Source organism: Trichomonas vaginalis, chromosome V, assembly GCF_026262505.1.
Source record: "Trichomonas vaginalis G3 chromosome V, whole genome shotgun sequence".
In the NCBI taxonomy this organism is placed as follows: domain Eukaryota; phylum Parabasalia; order Trichomonadida; family Trichomonadidae; genus Trichomonas; species Trichomonas vaginalis.
Genome location: NC_067207.1, coordinates 28,771,673 through 28,786,784, shown reverse-complemented (window position 1 = coordinate 28,786,784; position 15,112 = coordinate 28,771,673). Strand labels below are relative to the sequence as shown.

The window sequence follows — 15,112 nt, the reverse complement described above, 5'->3', positions numbered from 1 at the left end:
AATTTCGTATTTATTAAAAATGATTTTTTTATTTTATTTCAATTTCTGAATTTTTTTAAAATAAGAATTGTAATGAAGAGTTTTGATGATTGTATAGGTTCACACTCAAAGAAAACTGCACTTTATATAATACAACAGATCAAATTATCAAACAGTTGAACTTATTCTATAATTATAAATAATACAAACATTTATTATAATAAAATTCACTTAGAAAGCTTTTCAGCAGCTTTAGATTTCGACTTTGATTTCTTGGGAGATTTCTTTCTTGAACTCTTTTTTGGCGATTTCTTTCTTTTTCTTGAAGATGTTGCAGATTTATTTTCTGCTTCTTTAAGCTCTTCGATCTTATCAACCAAGAAGATTGGGTCACTTGTGAATTGGCTGAAATCAATCTGTGGTGGAACGAAATTCCTAATTGATTCTTCGTCTTGGACTTTTTCTTTTGTTTCTTCCAAGATTTTCATTACTTGATCAATTTTTCTCTGCAATTCCATTTCTTCTTCTTGTTGCTGTTGTGTTTCTTTTTGTATCTCTTCTTTGAGAGCTTCTGTATCTTGTAACAATTTCTCAGTTAAAACTTCTTCTCTTGCTGTACTATTCTTGATATCTTGTATCTGCGTTTCAAGCTGAGATTTCATTACTTCTCTTTCTTCTTCATTTTTCTTTGCAGCTTTGTATTCTTCTTGAGTCATTTCTTTTTCAATGGAAATTAGCTTGTTTAACTCCGTTAATTTCTGCTCAGATGCTTGATATGTGTTTGCAATCTCTGCCTGAGTATCAATGACATCTGTTTCTAATTGCCTTCTTGTATCTTTTAATGATTTAAGCTTTGATTCTGCTTCTGGCATTTTCGTTCTTTGTATTGATAATTGAACGAGTTCTTTCTTTAATGGCTGCAAGTTAACTTCCCTCTGGATCTGCTTATTCCTTTGGCAAAGTGTATTGATTGCTTGTTGAACGAAATGGTCAATCTGTGTTGCTGAAACGTCAATGGTAAAAATTACTTCATTTGCACGAATTTCTTCTAAAATTGAATATCCACACTCTCTTGTGAGGAAGTTATCAGAGAGTTTGAGAACTCTAAGCGCTTTATTATCTTTGAGAGCAATTGCAATTTCAACTGCGTAGTTATCTGAGATTCTGCAAGATGAAATATTTAATTTGGTCAGAGATTCATTATTAGTAATAGACGCTGCAATGGCATGAGCTCCAACATCTCCAATTCCATTCTTTGATAAATCTAAATTGGATAAAATGTTGTTTTTCAAAATTAATTCTGAAATGTGATCTGCACTTTGCTCTGTTATATTGTTATTTCCAACATTCAACTCTGATAATGTATAATTTTCTAATAAGGCTTGAGAAATGGCCATAAATCCCAAATCTCCAATTTCATTTTCAGAAATATCGAGAACAATAAGACTAGTATTGTATTTAAGTGATTCAGCTAATGATGCACCCGCATTTTCTGATAATTGGCACTTGTGTAAATCTAAATAAGATAATCTGCTCATTCTGTTTATTTGGGATAAAAAGTTCCCACCAAATGGATCTGGAAGTGGAGATATATGCATATCCAAGAATTTAAGATTCTCGTTCTGTAAAAGTCCATTAAGGACTACTTCTTGTTCTTTTGGAGCAAATCCATTTTCTGCAATTGAAAGAGATTTTAGAGTGGAGCTTTCTTCAATGAAATGTGCTAGGTCAGCATCCATAGAGATTTTGCGTGCACCTACACGAAAACTCATGCAGAGACCAGATAAACCAAGGCATTCAATGCGATTTGAGCCTTGGACTGCACGAACTATATCTGATAATGCAGGGATAGTAAATTTGTTGTTATGCCATGCAACACCGACAGTTCCTATTTGCAAACTTGTAATTTTAGTATTATTAATTATATCAACGATTGTAGGGACAGCTTGATTTGTGAAATCATTACATCCAATATCTAAAACTTTAACGCGAGTATTTACCATTAAAAGCTGTAATAAGCTGTGAATTCCATGATCTCGAATTAAGTTTCCGTAAAAATTAAATGCAGTTATTTGCTGATTAGCTCGAAGTAATTTTGAAAGTTTCGTTAAAACGTTGATACCTATACGCTGGCCGGATAAATTTAGTACTCCAACAGCGAAAGAAGCTTTTAATTGATTACAAAATCTTTTATAGTCATCTTCAGAGAAAGGCGCATTATTATCTCGTAGTTTTGCTTTGAAGATGCCTTCAAAAGATGTATCTTTAGACATTTAGTAAAAAAAATGTACGTTTGATTTTGCAAATAAATTTGATCATGACTTAAATCAAATAAATTTAACAAAACTTTAACATACATCTTATTTGTAATAAAAATTTCAATTGATCTCAGAATAGATCTGTAAATTTTTCCAAGATTGAGGCTTTGAAAGGATACTTTGGTAAGTAATCTCTTGCACAAGTGCGATTTCATAGGAAATAACCAACTAGAATGACTACTTCCTCATTAAAATTCCACAAAAGGCCGAATTTTTTCTTTCTAAAAAAGTGACAGATTTTATGTTGAATTTCGTATTTCCTTTGCTTATTTTAGGAGCTGAGAAGCCAAAAAAGGTATGGTATGCACCTAATAAGATGGAAGCATATGGAAATGAAGAAATTGAAGCAGTAACAAGATGCTTGCAAGATGGCTGGTTGGCTCCTGGCCCAAGAACAGCACAATTCGAAGAAAGAGTATCTAAGTACTTTGGAAAGAAGTTTGGTTTATTTGTTAACAGTGGATCCTCTGCAAATCTTCTTGCAGTTATTTGTGCAGGGATTGGGCCAGGTGTTGAAGTTATTACACCTGCCTGCACATTCTCAACAACAGTTGCACCACTTGTTCAGGTAGGAGCAACTGTCAGATTTTGTGATGTTTCACCAAATAAATATGTTCCGACAATTGATCAAATTACAGCAGAAATTACACCAAAAACCAAAGTTATAATGATACCGAACCTCCTTGGCAATAAAATTGATTGGAAATTACTTAAAAATACCCTCAAAGAAATGAAACGTGAAGATATCTTACTTATCGAAGATTCTTGTGATACCATGACACACACAATAGAGTCAGACATCTCAACTGTATCCTTCTACGCCTCTCATATCATTACAGCTGGAGGAACAGGTGGAATGGTGATGTTCAACAACGAATCTATGTACAAGAGAGCATGCAGCATCAGAGATTGGGGAAGGGCAGGTGATAATGACGAAGCTGTTGCAGGAAGATTCAATCATGGCTGATAGATGGAATTCAATACGATTGGAAGTTCCTTTATACAGATTTCGGATACAATCTAAAGGCATGCGAAATGAATGCTGCATTCGGATTAGTCCAACTTGACAGATTACCACAAAATATTAAAATCCGCCATGAATTATTTGACAGATACATTAAAACTCTTAAAAATAATGAATACGCATCCAAATATTATAAATTCCCCGTTATAGAGAATCAAGATATCCTTTTGCTTGCTCTTCCTCTTGAATGTCCTGATAGAATGGAATTGATAGAAGTTTTAGAGGAAAATGAGATCCAACCAGGAGTAACAATGGCAGGAAATATCTTAAGACATCCAATTTATAAGGAAAAATTCCCAGATCAGGCAAAAAAGCAATATCCTGTTGCAGATGAAGTAATGAAGAACGGTTTCCTTATTGGATGCCATCAAGGTCTAACACTTTCAGATGTGGACAGAGTTTGCGAAGTTTTGATTAATTTTGCAAAAAGAAAATTGTTCAAATTCCCTGAATTATAATTGTATTTAATTTAAAACTATATATTATTTTGCATTATTTTTTTTTCTTTTGAAATGTAAGAAAAATTTGGAAATCAAAGATACCTTTCATTCAGATGCTTCATATGGATCAATGAAATATCACATTATCCATTATATTCATAGAGAAAATCCTTAAATAGTATCTCTACAATTGAATTTTTTTAGTTGGATACCATTTGTATCAAATTTGAAATTTTATTTTGAAGTGAAGAATTACATAACTAAATTTAACCCTACTTAGTTTAAATTTCGACGATTAGCCAATCCGGAGCCTGAAATAATATCAAAAAGCTGTCTTTCATTGATGGTTCTACACTCAAATTGGTATATTACTTAAATCAATGATAGCAGCCATTTTAATAGTAAGTTTGTTGGAAATTTTAATTTTAAATATTTATTTTTCCAAATGGAAACTACATTCGAGGGTATTAAATTGAAAGCGGATAATGAAAAATCAGAAGTGATACAAGAAGTAGCTTACAATAGCACAGAACTAACAAGTTCTCAAATAGAGATAAAAATTGATTCTGATTTGGAAGATAAGCTTAAAGATAAAGTTTCATTAGTGTTCAGATTTATTCCTAAACTTACATTTTCTGTACATGTCAAAGTCATTGACGATGAAGATTTTTATAAAATTGGCATTTCTTATAAATCACACAAATATGAAGGTTATGCTATTCCCAATATGATTTATCCAGGAATAGTAATATGTAAGGACTGGATAAATAAAAAAGAATCCGATGAAAAAGAATCCAATGAAAAAAATCTTCAAATCCAAATCGGACCTATAGTTCCAAAAGATGATAGCATTATAAAGATTTTTGCAAAATATGATCACAAATGGCAAGATGATGATTCGGATGAATTGAATATTTTTGAACAGATCATTCATAAAAAGGAAACACACCGTCAAAAACCTCATGATGATATTAGTGATGTGAAAGTTTCGGATGGTGATATCGAAAAGGCTTGCAAATATTACAAAGAAATGACTTTTTATGATCATAAAGTAGAAAATCTTGTTCATAATGCCATGTCTAAGAATAATTGTATACCTCCAAAAGAGAAACTTATTAGACCAAAATCTCAATCAAAGCACAATCAAACAGACAAAAAGGAAAGTAAATCTATCAAATCAGATCAAACTTCAGAGAAAAGCAGTCCATCAAAATCTCATCATAAGCACAATCAAACAGACAAAAAGGAAAGTAAATCTATCAAATCAGATCAAACTTCAGAGGAAACGTCAAAAAGATCAAGTTCGTCTCATCATAAAAATCATAGACCTCATAAATAAGATTTGACCAATCATTAATTGATATTTTTTTCAAATAAAATACTTGTATAAATATGTATCTTTCAAATCATGATAGTATCTATATTAATTTTTTTAAACAATTTTAATTTCTTCTCTCTTAACAGGAACTTCGATTGTAAGTTCTTCTGTTTCTTGTTTCCATTTCGCGGAAACTTCTTTTTTGTCATCTGGAACTTTATCAAGTTTGAGTGTAAGATGATATTTTGGACAGCGAAGATCAAGAAAGCCATTCATAACGTTAAGATCTATATCATCTGGCTGGGTACCATTTAGTGCAACTTTTATAACGACAGCATCGATGTTTGCATTAGATGGGTCGTTCATATTAAGACCAAGATAGACATCGCCTGTTCCGATGCATTGTTTGTAATGTATGTGGTATTTTGGTTCTGGCCTGTCATCTGATAAATCTTTATAGAAACCAACTGGAGTAATTTCATCGTCATCCCAGAAAGTTTCTTTCTCTTTTTCTTCAATGACTTGCTCAAAATATTCTTGGTGCTCTTCTTCTTTATGACTGCAGTCTTCAAACATTTGCTTAAGAGCAAGGATGTCTACACCTCCATTTTCCATTTTTGAAAATTTACTAACGTGCACTAAAATCTTGTAAATTTTTTTAGAGGATGAAATTACTTTTTAAGTCGAGATCGCAATATTATCAAGTCAAGAAAGCGAATATTACACTTTGCTGCTTGATACTTTTTATCATTTTCTCTTTATTCCCTTTTTCCCAGCATGAAATATTGCATCGTAATCTAATTGACAAAAGGCTACCAGAAATCAATCCAAAATATGCTAGCAATGTCGAAATATATGAAAATATTACATGGAAATCTCAATTTGATGATCCAATCAGACAATTGCATTCACAGAATTTATATACAAAGATAACTGTATATGCACATGCATTGGTAAGAGAAGTTAGAATGTGTTATCATTTTCAAAATGTTTACTTTTCTGCGTGGGGTATAGCCCAAAACCAATACAACATAAAATTTGCGCAATACATAAAGAAGCAAAAAGAATATCTTGAACCAAGTCCAAATCCATGGGAATATTACAATAAAATCGTAATGGCTTACTCTCATCATCTTGAATATGGACATTTTATGGGTGACATGTTATCAGCACTCATTCAAATGCCACAGGAATACTTAAGAGATGCAGATATTTTCATTAATTTTAATGAAAAGCCAGCTAGAAAAATTTGTGGCATATTAGGTTTCAACGAGTCGAGAATTCATAAATTACCTAAATATTGGACATATGCACTTGACGTCCGTGTTATAGTTTCCAAAGAAGGAGCAAACGCCTTATTAGTGAATGGTCTCAAAATTCTTCACGAAAAGTTTTATGCAGCATTAAATCTTTCTTCAATTGTTCCCAATAGATATATTTTCCTCAACAGAATAAAAGGAATTTGGGGAACAATCAATAATCTTCCTGAATTATTTGAAAGTGCCAAAACTAACTTTCCAAAATACAATTGGGAGATCGCTAATGAGTCAATTGCATATTCAACTATAGATGCAGGTAAACTTCTTGCTCACACAAAATTTTTAATAACAACAGCAGGATCAATGAACTTTAATTGCGTTTTCATGCAAAAAGGAACTGCTGTATGTGTTTGTGGATCGAAATGCCTGGATTATCCTGCAATTGCCGTTCATTATGCAATGGGAATTTGGTCTATTTATACAAATGGCTTTCTTTTGCATGGCAAAGTTGACACGAAACCATTCCCTGTAGATAAATTTAACACAGCCGTTTCATTACTCTTAGAAGCTCAAGAAACAGGTAAATGGCCGAAATCTGCGGCAAAAGATTATATATATGCTTGGCCAATAAATACTATCAAATGGCAAGCAGAGAAAGGATACAGAAACTATCCTTTAAGACCTCAATACTATCGTTTAGAACGAAAAATCATATAATTTATTTTAGTTATTTTTTTTTGTCTGTTAATTATAAATATTAAACTTGAACACCATGTTTCTTATATTGACCCAAGTCTTAATTCTTAATACTATAAATCTTTTTAACTATCACTTTTTAAAAATGTCTAAGAATGTTTCGGTTGATCTTGTTTATGAAGGTTTGTTTTTAGAACTTCAAAACGCAGTTAAAACCAACATAGACCTAATGAACACTATATTAGACTCACTTAGCCATTTCAAAAATTCAACTGATAATATTCAAGCCGAACTTAACAAGAAATATAAAAGTTTACCAAAAGAAAACATCAAATCTAAAGCCTCAAAATCTATATTTAAGAGAAAGAAAGATGATTCTAAACAACAAGTTCCGGAACAAAGATTGAAAGAAATTATGGACGCGATGTTTTTATCTATTATTGATCCAGATAATGTATCATTCTTTGTTAAGAAGATGGACGATATTTTCCTTTCAAAATTTACTGATATCAGAAATCAATATGTCCGCGGAAATCAAAGAATGACTTCTAACTATGAGAAAAGTATGGAAGAACTCAAGAAGAAGCAACTTGCCTACGAAAATGCGAAGGAGCAATATGATATTGCATTCAATAAGGCCCTAGAGGCCTACAACATTTTTAAAGCGGATCGTACTCCAGAGTTGAAGGAACAGTTCAATCAAGTGAAAATTGTTTTCCTTGAATGTCAAAAAGCTCTCGAGAATTCACTTGATACTTTAAATAGAGGACGCTTAACCTTTAACGAGGATTACAATATCACATTAGCTATTTGGGAAGAAGCAGAAGTTGCACGCCAGAATACAGTTAATACTCTTTTGAAAGATTTTTCAACAGTAATTCAAACTCTTGCCGCAGTCAACAAAACATGCGCCATGCAGATGAAGCAGATAGAAAAGATCTACGATTTCGATGCAGATCATCCTCAATACAACAATCCAGTCTTTAATAAAGATCCGAAAGATTTTACTTTCGTAGAGTTTTCAACACCGGAGCTACCTATCGATATTACCGAATTCATTCCTACCGCAGAATATTTCGATGATGAATTGGCCGTTTACGAAGATGTTTTAACATCTGAATACGATGGAGACGTAAAAATACCAGCCGGAACGATAGTTACCGTTTACTCCGTATCTAATGGAACAGCAGATATCTGCGTCACTTCAACTGGCGAATCTGCAGTTATTCCAACAAATTTCTTGGCCGGAAAGGTAATGAACCAAAGGAGACTCATGAAATGCATAAAGGAGACAAAGTGCAACGGATACAAGCTCAAAGAAGGAGCAATTGTCGTTGCAAGTAACGCGGAACCAGGATTCGCGTTATGCACAACCAGTACAAACATCAAGATCAAGGTACCGGTGAATAATCTTGCACCAGCATTTGATTGATTTTTGTATGATTTTGATATGATAATTATTTTATATTTCTCAGATTATAATTTTTTATGGTTTTTTGTTTAAAGAGAATCGTTTATCTGCATAAAGTGTTACTTTTTATAGCTTTGTGAAGAAATTTAAGTTCATATATTTACTCTTATCTCTCTATGTGTCATTCTAGTGACATTACCTCTGCATTTGCACAGAAATGACGCAATGCTTGTCAATCTTCTTCTGATTACCGAAGCTTGGGCGAAAAGAGAGTAATTTTCTCTCTTATCGCTTGTTATATGCCATTTCATGGGACATCTCATGCACAAATCCCACTGAATGATACAATATTCCACACTCATAACTTGTCACTCATTTTCAGTTGTGATATTCTTATAGAAATTGGTGTTTAAACTGTTAGCTAGTGGGAATAAGCAGATAAAATTATACGAAATGTTCATGATATGCCATTCTATGGATAATTTCTATGAGAGTACCCAGGAATGACACCCTATTCAGCGACAAAGTTCAACAATGACTTTTAATGTCATTCCATGGTATTTATACAGATAACTTCCTCTAGAATGACAAATAAAAATCAATAAAAATTTAATAATCTCTATCAACAATTTTATTCTGTATTTTGTTTCTCTATTCATCATCTTCATCAGATAATTTCTGATCAGCATCAATGAAAACGCCATCATTATCGTCTTCATCTTGCTCGTTAACAATCTTTTTATGTTCTTTGGAAATTTCCTTTGCACCAGCAGCAATAGCCTTTGTATGCTTGAGGAATTTCTTGGCATCAGCCTTTGCCTTTTCATTTTCATTAGAAACTGTGGTCTTGTTCTTATTACGCTCTTCTTCAAGTGCGTTTTCAAGATCTTTCCATTTGAAGCCATGTAAATATCTAAGTGTCATAATATCATCTTGCCAACGTCCCTTTAAATTGATTGGCTTGCCATTTAATTGTTCTTCGCATTGTTTTGCGTGAACTTTATATTCAAACTCAACCCAACCGCCTTCAAAAAGCCTACCCTTTCTATCACCCTTCTCAAGACGTTGTTTGTATCTCCACATTGGTTCGTTTTTAAGATACATTCTTTTTACTGGACCATATTGAGACATAATGTGGCGTAGCTTACCGGATTTCATGTGTGGTGGAATACGGGATATGTAAACAATGCCTGTTTTGCCTTCTGGTTTCTGTGCACTCATCAAAATCTTGTGAAAAGTGACAATTTTTAAAAGACTCAAACATCAATATCATAATTTCGAGTTATATTTGACATGCCATGCACTATCCTGTTATATATTTATACAGTTTGGAAACTATTTGCGCCATTGTTCTGGCACAATATGCTTACTATCTTCAATATTAACACCAAGATATATATTTAAAAGAGATAATATACTAAGAATTGTCTAAATTATATAAAATTGAGGTCCGTACATATATTTGCTTTAATTGACATGTTTTTTTCCCTTTCATATTCATATTAAATCCTTGAAGTAAATTCATGCCTAGCTACTTGTAATCACACACTCTATTTACTTCATATTTTAAGATTTTAATCGATTTATTACAAATCTCAAAATCAATATTGCCAAAAAAGGAAATTTATATATTATAAATATTGCATTCAATAAGTACATGACTATCCTAGGAGGAGCTACGTTAATATGATCATTAATAATGCATATTATTGACTCATCTATGAAATTTTATAATTCAAGTAAGATACACAGCATATTGAGCACAAAATATATTACAATATGCTTCATATATAATCATGGATTTGAAAGATAACCAATTGATGATTAGTATTGGGCAAATTCAAAATTTTACTGTAATATCACCCTTTTTGTTTCTGTTATAGAAGATTTGTATAATTCCTAAGTTGAGATGAGCCTACACCTCCTATTCATTAAATCGAAATTTCACTCTATCATCTTGGGACGATAGAAGTGTAAGGAGTTAATTTTCCGTTTTCATTCAATTTTTTTTTTCTGAGAGAAAAAAAAAGTTTCAAATGAGTGAAGAACCAGTCTTAGCTCAGCCATACCAAATCCAGTATGGAGCAATCACTCTCAATGTTGATCCTACTGTTGTTGAAAAATTCTCTGGCAAGTTCAAGCAGCTCTGGCACGAAAATCCAGAAAAACTTGTAATCGAAGAACTCAAGTACGATCCACGTGTATTTCTTACATTCATGTCAGCTGCTCAGGGTTTAGGCTATGCATGCCAGCCGTATTTAAGACAAGGCGTTCTTGAAATGGCAGAAAAATGGGAAGCACCAAAGATCGCCGAAAAGGCTCGTGAATCAATTGAAAACGAGCCACATATCGATCCAATTCAAGCAGTTACAGATTTGATTGATGCCGTACAGAACAAAGAAGATGATAATGATCCACTTGATGAAATCGAAGCAATTGGACATATTCTTGTCGAGGCACTCGAGGATGATCGTATGCTTGATTTACCAATGTATATCATCTATCGTTGCATTGATGCAGCTGAAGCTCTTGGTTTTGATCCAAAGGACCTCAAACCATTCGCTTTTAAGATCTTCAACCGCAACCCAGCTCAGGCTGTTCCTCTCATCCTTCGTATTGACTTTGATACTCTTACAGACGCTGAATACAGCCAGCTCTTCACAAAGCCAGAAATTCATGAGCAGAACATCAACTTCTTCGCTTCTGCTTCCATGAGCTCTATCAGCAAGAACGCTACAAGCAATATCAAGCTTATCCGCGAATCATTCAAGCGCTCTACACAGAACTCAGCTACAGCCATCGAGTCTGGCAAATTAAACCCAGGCAAGGACACAAAGTCCAACTTCAAGTCCGAGATCAATCTTAAACGTAAATACGACCTTGATCGCGCCCGTTCTACACTCAAGGAGCAGCAAGATACAATTGATGATCTCCTTAGTGTTCTCGAATGGCAGCAGAAGGCTCTCATCCAAGCCGTCAAAAGAGCTCATGCAGCTCCATCCAACGAGGAACTTCTCAAGACAGCACAGCAGAACTTGACAAGGACACTCGAAGAAGGCAAGATGAAGGCTTACTCCATGATCCAGGACGACGAAGCCTCAGAACGCGATGTTCTTAACGATATGCTCGCCGAAGCAAAGGAAAAGCTCGACCAGTGCATGAACGAATTACCACCATTACCAGCAGGTACCAAAGAACGCATCGATAACTACAGAAAGGAGTTTGATGAGACAGAATCTCATCTCAACCGCGTACAAGAGGAATTACAGGACGCACGTGGTCTCATGGCCGCCAAGATCGTCAGAGATAAGCTCAGACTCGATGAATTCCTCAGAAAGACCGAAAACAGGTTCAAGATTTTCGAACCAGGAGAAGATTGCCAGATGGATGTCGATCCAAAGGAAGTTGCAGATGCAGAAAAGAGAATCATAGAGCTCGAAGAGAAGCTTGAACAAGTTTGCCCAATCAAAGGAAAGAAACACAGATCTCACGGTGGAGCAGCACCAGCATCTCCAGCACCGAAACCAGCTGAGAAGAAACCTGTTGAAAATAAGCATGAATCTGTTGCTGAAGAATACGAACAAACTGATGACGAAACTACTGAGGAAGAAGAGGAAGTCTACGAGTACTCTCAGAATGAGTAAACAGTTGCTTATTATTTCTTATACATTTAACTTTTTTTCTTCATTTTTTTCAAAATATATCTCATTCTTACTTAATTCGACACAAATTCTTTAATATCTTGAGAATTTAGTTTATTACAATATGATTCATAATTGTTTCAGCCCAATTTTGCATATTTACTGAAATGAAATCTTTGCAATATATAATTATAGTGAAGTTTACTATATCATACATTCATATATATAGTCTTTTGGCTCTAGATATGATATTTTGATTTGACTTGCATTTGAAATATATGATAATGTATATTTGTAAAGAATAAAATGGCCAAATCTTGAGTATTCAGATAAAGATACATAGTTAATGGTCTCTGAATCTTAATTTTGAAAATACGAAATTATGAAATTATTCAAAAACATCAGATTTGCTATTAATTCCGATAGAAAAATTAGTATACATTATATTTATTATAATATTAATGAACAAAAAAACTTACAAAAGTTTTTTTTCGTATCAACGCGACCAAAAATAAATTTTAAATGACGCTCTTTTTATTACTTCGTACTATTAGTTCCGAAATTTATTTTGAGGAACGATTCAACACCGATGGATGGACAAAGAGATGGATTAAATCCGAAAAGCATCCTCCGGGCAAACCATTCGGTCGTTGGCAATTAACTGCCGGCTCTACACCCGGTGATCCAGCAAAACAGAGAGGTATCAAAACATTAGATGATTTTAGAAACTATGCTATATCCGCTCGTTTTCAGAAGTGCTGGACAGATAAAAATCGTCCATTAGTTGTCCAATATACACTTAAAATGGATAAGCCAATCATTTGTGGTGGTGCCTACATCAAGCTTATTCCTGATGGTCTTGATCAGCGCCGTTTCACAGGTGGTACACCATATTCTCTCATGTTCGGTCCCGATGTCTGTTTTGCCCACACAGATTTAATCCAATTTATCATCAGCCGTAACGGTACAAACTTTAAGATGCTACAGCACGTAGAACCGAAGAGAGATGGCCATACCCATCTTTATACTCTCTACCTCGGCACCAACGGATCATTTGACATCTGGCTCGATGGCCGCAACAAATACGAAGGCACCCTCAAAGAGGAATTTGAGTTCGAAGGACCGAAATACATCATGGATCCTTACGATAGGAAGCCAATTGATTGGGATGACAGGGAATGGATACAAGATCCAGATGACAAGAAGCCAGAAGGCTGGGATGACCGCCGCCGTATCCCAGATCCAAGTGTACAAAAGCCAGAAGATTGGGATGACGAAAGAGATGGAGAATGGGAGCCTCCTTTGATCAGAAATCCAAACTTTACAGCTGTATGGGAACCAAGGATGATTCCAAATCCAAATTACATGGGTACATGGCGTCCAAGAAAGATTCCAAATCCAGATTACACTCCGGACGAAGATTTCGGCAAATTCGACGACCTTTGCTACTTGGGACTTGATCTCCACCAGGATAACTCAGGCCAGCTCTTCGATAACTTCCTCGTTACAGATAATCTTACATACGCAGGTGAAGTGGCCGAAGTTGTCTTCTATCCGATCGTCCCGAAGGAGAACGAAGTCTACTTCAGATGGGGTGGCCACGACAGATGGGAAACACAGAGAAAGTGGGGTATCGAAGATTTCGGACGTTCAAAGGACTTCGGAGTCGATGCAAACGGAAACAGATTTGATGATCCTGACTCATTCTACAAGAATACACACAGAAAGTCTATCGCCGAAGAAAATCAACAGGCACAGGCTATTTCTGATAAGTCTTTCAACGAAAGAAATGATCTTTAAATGTTTAAAATTAGTAGTTAGTAATTCGGATTTAAACAAACTAAAAATATTAGATGAATTTGAGAATTATTATTTTTTTTAATTTCCACAGAAAATCTTTATCATATTTCTTTGTGTTTCAAGGTTATCAATAACAATTGTCATCTAGCAGAAACATGAATTTTTTCATGAGAATATTAACATTAATGAATGACTGTTATTTGTGTACATACTTATTCGGAGCTATACAGCCAATAGCGTTAAAAATTTATTCATAAAAATAAATGAAAGTTATAAATTCTGATGATACCAATGTTGATGCTAATCAAATTCTAGCTGAAATACCGAGATTTTGCTACAGAAATAACTTTCAAGCTATCGAAAACTCTACACTCAGCTGCGATAGTGGTTGGGGATGTTGTTTTCGATCTTCTCAAGGATTAGTATGTCAATATATACTAAGATTGCACAAAAATTTTCCAGACTTATATAATTCAACATTCGGTATAGACAAGAATCCTTTGGATTTATTTCTTGATATCCCAGAAGCACCTTTTGGAATCCAAAACATTGTTACACATGCAAATTCTTTAGGTTTACCAATTGGTAATTGGGCAAAACCATCAATAATTGCTTCTGCATATAAATCAATTTTTCAATCGCTGCATTTAAACTGTATTGTACCACAAGATTCCACATTTATATACGAAGAACTAGAATCTACAAATTATCCTGTTTTAATTTTAATTCCAGGATTGTTCGGATTGGAAAAGATCGAAAAACCATACATTTCATTCATCTTTCTTTCATTATGTATGAACTCTTCACTGGGCTTTGTTAGCGGACATAATGATTCAGCATTTTATTTTATTGGCTTCGATTCAGATTATTTTTATTATTTTGATCCACATGTCACAAAACAGGCATTAACAGGCCCACCATATGATTCTCTCTTTGAGTTAAAGCTCAAATCTATGAAAATAGAGAACATCAATCCTTCTGTTTTGCTTGGATTTTATTGTGACGATTCAATACAAGAACTTATTATGCAACTTATGGGTTGCATACAATCGCCTATAGCTGTTATAGAAAAATCAAAACTTGATGATATCCTTCAAGATGTCATTGAATTTGAATAGTATTGGTTATATTTTTGTACATTTGTTTGTAAATATTTCTATCTACATTATCAAATCCTTATCATTCTCAGTATCAAAAAATAATTTTTCAAAATTAGAATTATTTGA

General features: G+C 34.0%; 11 protein-coding genes across 11 annotated transcripts; 8 read left to right on the top strand and 3 right to left on the bottom strand.

The window, feature by feature from the left end:
* Positions 1-205: 205 nt before the first annotated feature.
* On the bottom strand, positions 206-2,282 carry TVAGG3_0421260 (uncharacterized protein; the record flags this gene model as incomplete). The annotated part of the gene is made up of 1 exon (XM_001322977.1): positions 207-2,252. The coding sequence occupies one exon, from the start codon at positions 2,250-2,252 to the stop codon at positions 207-209; it is 2,046 nt and encodes a 681-aa protein (XP_001323012.1).
* Positions 2,283-2,538: 256 nt separating this feature from the next.
* Positions 2,539-3,264, top strand: TVAGG3_0421250 (DegT/DnrJ/EryC1/StrS aminotransferase family; the record flags this gene model as incomplete). The annotated part of the gene is made up of 1 exon (XM_001322978.1): positions 2,539-3,264. The coding sequence occupies one exon, from the start codon at positions 2,539-2,541 to the stop codon at positions 3,262-3,264; it is 726 nt and encodes a 241-aa protein (XP_001323013.1).
* A 68-nt stretch (positions 3,265-3,332) lies between these two features.
* TVAGG3_0421240 (DegT/DnrJ/EryC1/StrS aminotransferase family) lies at positions 3,333-3,779 on the top strand (the record flags this gene model as incomplete). Its single annotated transcript, XM_001322979.1, has 1 exon — positions 3,333-3,779. The coding sequence occupies one exon, from the start codon at positions 3,333-3,335 to the stop codon at positions 3,777-3,779; it is 447 nt and encodes a 148-aa protein (XP_001323014.1).
* A 427-nt stretch (positions 3,780-4,206) lies between these two features.
* Positions 4,207-5,100, top strand: TVAGG3_0421230 (uncharacterized protein; the record flags this gene model as incomplete). The annotated part of the gene is made up of 1 exon (XM_001322980.1): positions 4,207-5,100. One exon carries the CDS (start codon positions 4,207-4,209, stop codon positions 5,098-5,100), a length of 894 nt encoding a protein of 297 aa, XP_001323015.1.
* A 93-nt stretch (positions 5,101-5,193) lies between these two features.
* On the bottom strand, positions 5,194-5,694 carry TVAGG3_0421220 (twister family; the record flags this gene model as incomplete). Its single annotated transcript, XM_001322981.1, has 1 exon — positions 5,194-5,694. The coding sequence occupies one exon, from the start codon at positions 5,692-5,694 to the stop codon at positions 5,194-5,196; it is 501 nt and encodes a 166-aa protein (XP_001323016.1).
* Positions 5,695-5,707: 13 nt separating this feature from the next.
* TVAGG3_0421210 (glycosyltransferase family) lies at positions 5,708-7,106 on the top strand (the record flags this gene model as incomplete). The annotated part of the gene is made up of 1 exon (XM_001322982.1): positions 5,745-7,055. One exon carries the CDS (start codon positions 5,745-5,747, stop codon positions 7,053-7,055), a length of 1,311 nt encoding a protein of 436 aa, XP_001323017.1.
* Positions 7,107-7,179: 73 nt separating this feature from the next.
* Positions 7,180-8,558, top strand: TVAGG3_0421200 (arfaptin homology (AH) domain/bar domain domain-containing protein; the record flags this gene model as incomplete). Its single annotated transcript, XM_001322983.2, has 1 exon — positions 7,180-8,466. One exon carries the CDS (start codon positions 7,180-7,182, stop codon positions 8,464-8,466), a length of 1,287 nt encoding a protein of 428 aa, XP_001323018.1.
* Positions 8,559-9,060: 502 nt separating this feature from the next.
* TVAGG3_0421190 (small-subunit processome assembly) lies at positions 9,061-9,670 on the bottom strand (the record flags this gene model as incomplete). The annotated part of the gene is made up of 1 exon (XM_001322984.1): positions 9,097-9,666. One exon carries the CDS (start codon positions 9,664-9,666, stop codon positions 9,097-9,099), a length of 570 nt encoding a protein of 189 aa, XP_001323019.1.
* A 796-nt stretch (positions 9,671-10,466) lies between these two features.
* On the top strand, positions 10,467-12,114 carry TVAGG3_0421180 (uncharacterized protein; the record flags this gene model as incomplete). The annotated part of the gene is made up of 1 exon (XM_001322985.1): positions 10,482-12,089. One exon carries the CDS (start codon positions 10,482-10,484, stop codon positions 12,087-12,089), a length of 1,608 nt encoding a protein of 535 aa, XP_001323020.1.
* A 494-nt stretch (positions 12,115-12,608) lies between these two features.
* TVAGG3_0421170 (unfolded protein binding) lies at positions 12,609-13,952 on the top strand (the record flags this gene model as incomplete). Its single annotated transcript, XM_001322986.2, has 1 exon — positions 12,609-13,886. One exon carries the CDS (start codon positions 12,609-12,611, stop codon positions 13,884-13,886), a length of 1,278 nt encoding a protein of 425 aa, XP_001323021.1.
* Positions 13,953-14,054: 102 nt separating this feature from the next.
* Positions 14,055-15,042, top strand: TVAGG3_0421160 (protein delipidation; the record flags this gene model as incomplete). The annotated part of the gene is made up of 1 exon (XM_001322987.1): positions 14,150-15,004. The coding sequence occupies one exon, from the start codon at positions 14,150-14,152 to the stop codon at positions 15,002-15,004; it is 855 nt and encodes a 284-aa protein (XP_001323022.1).
* Positions 15,043-15,112: the final 70 nt, after the last annotated feature.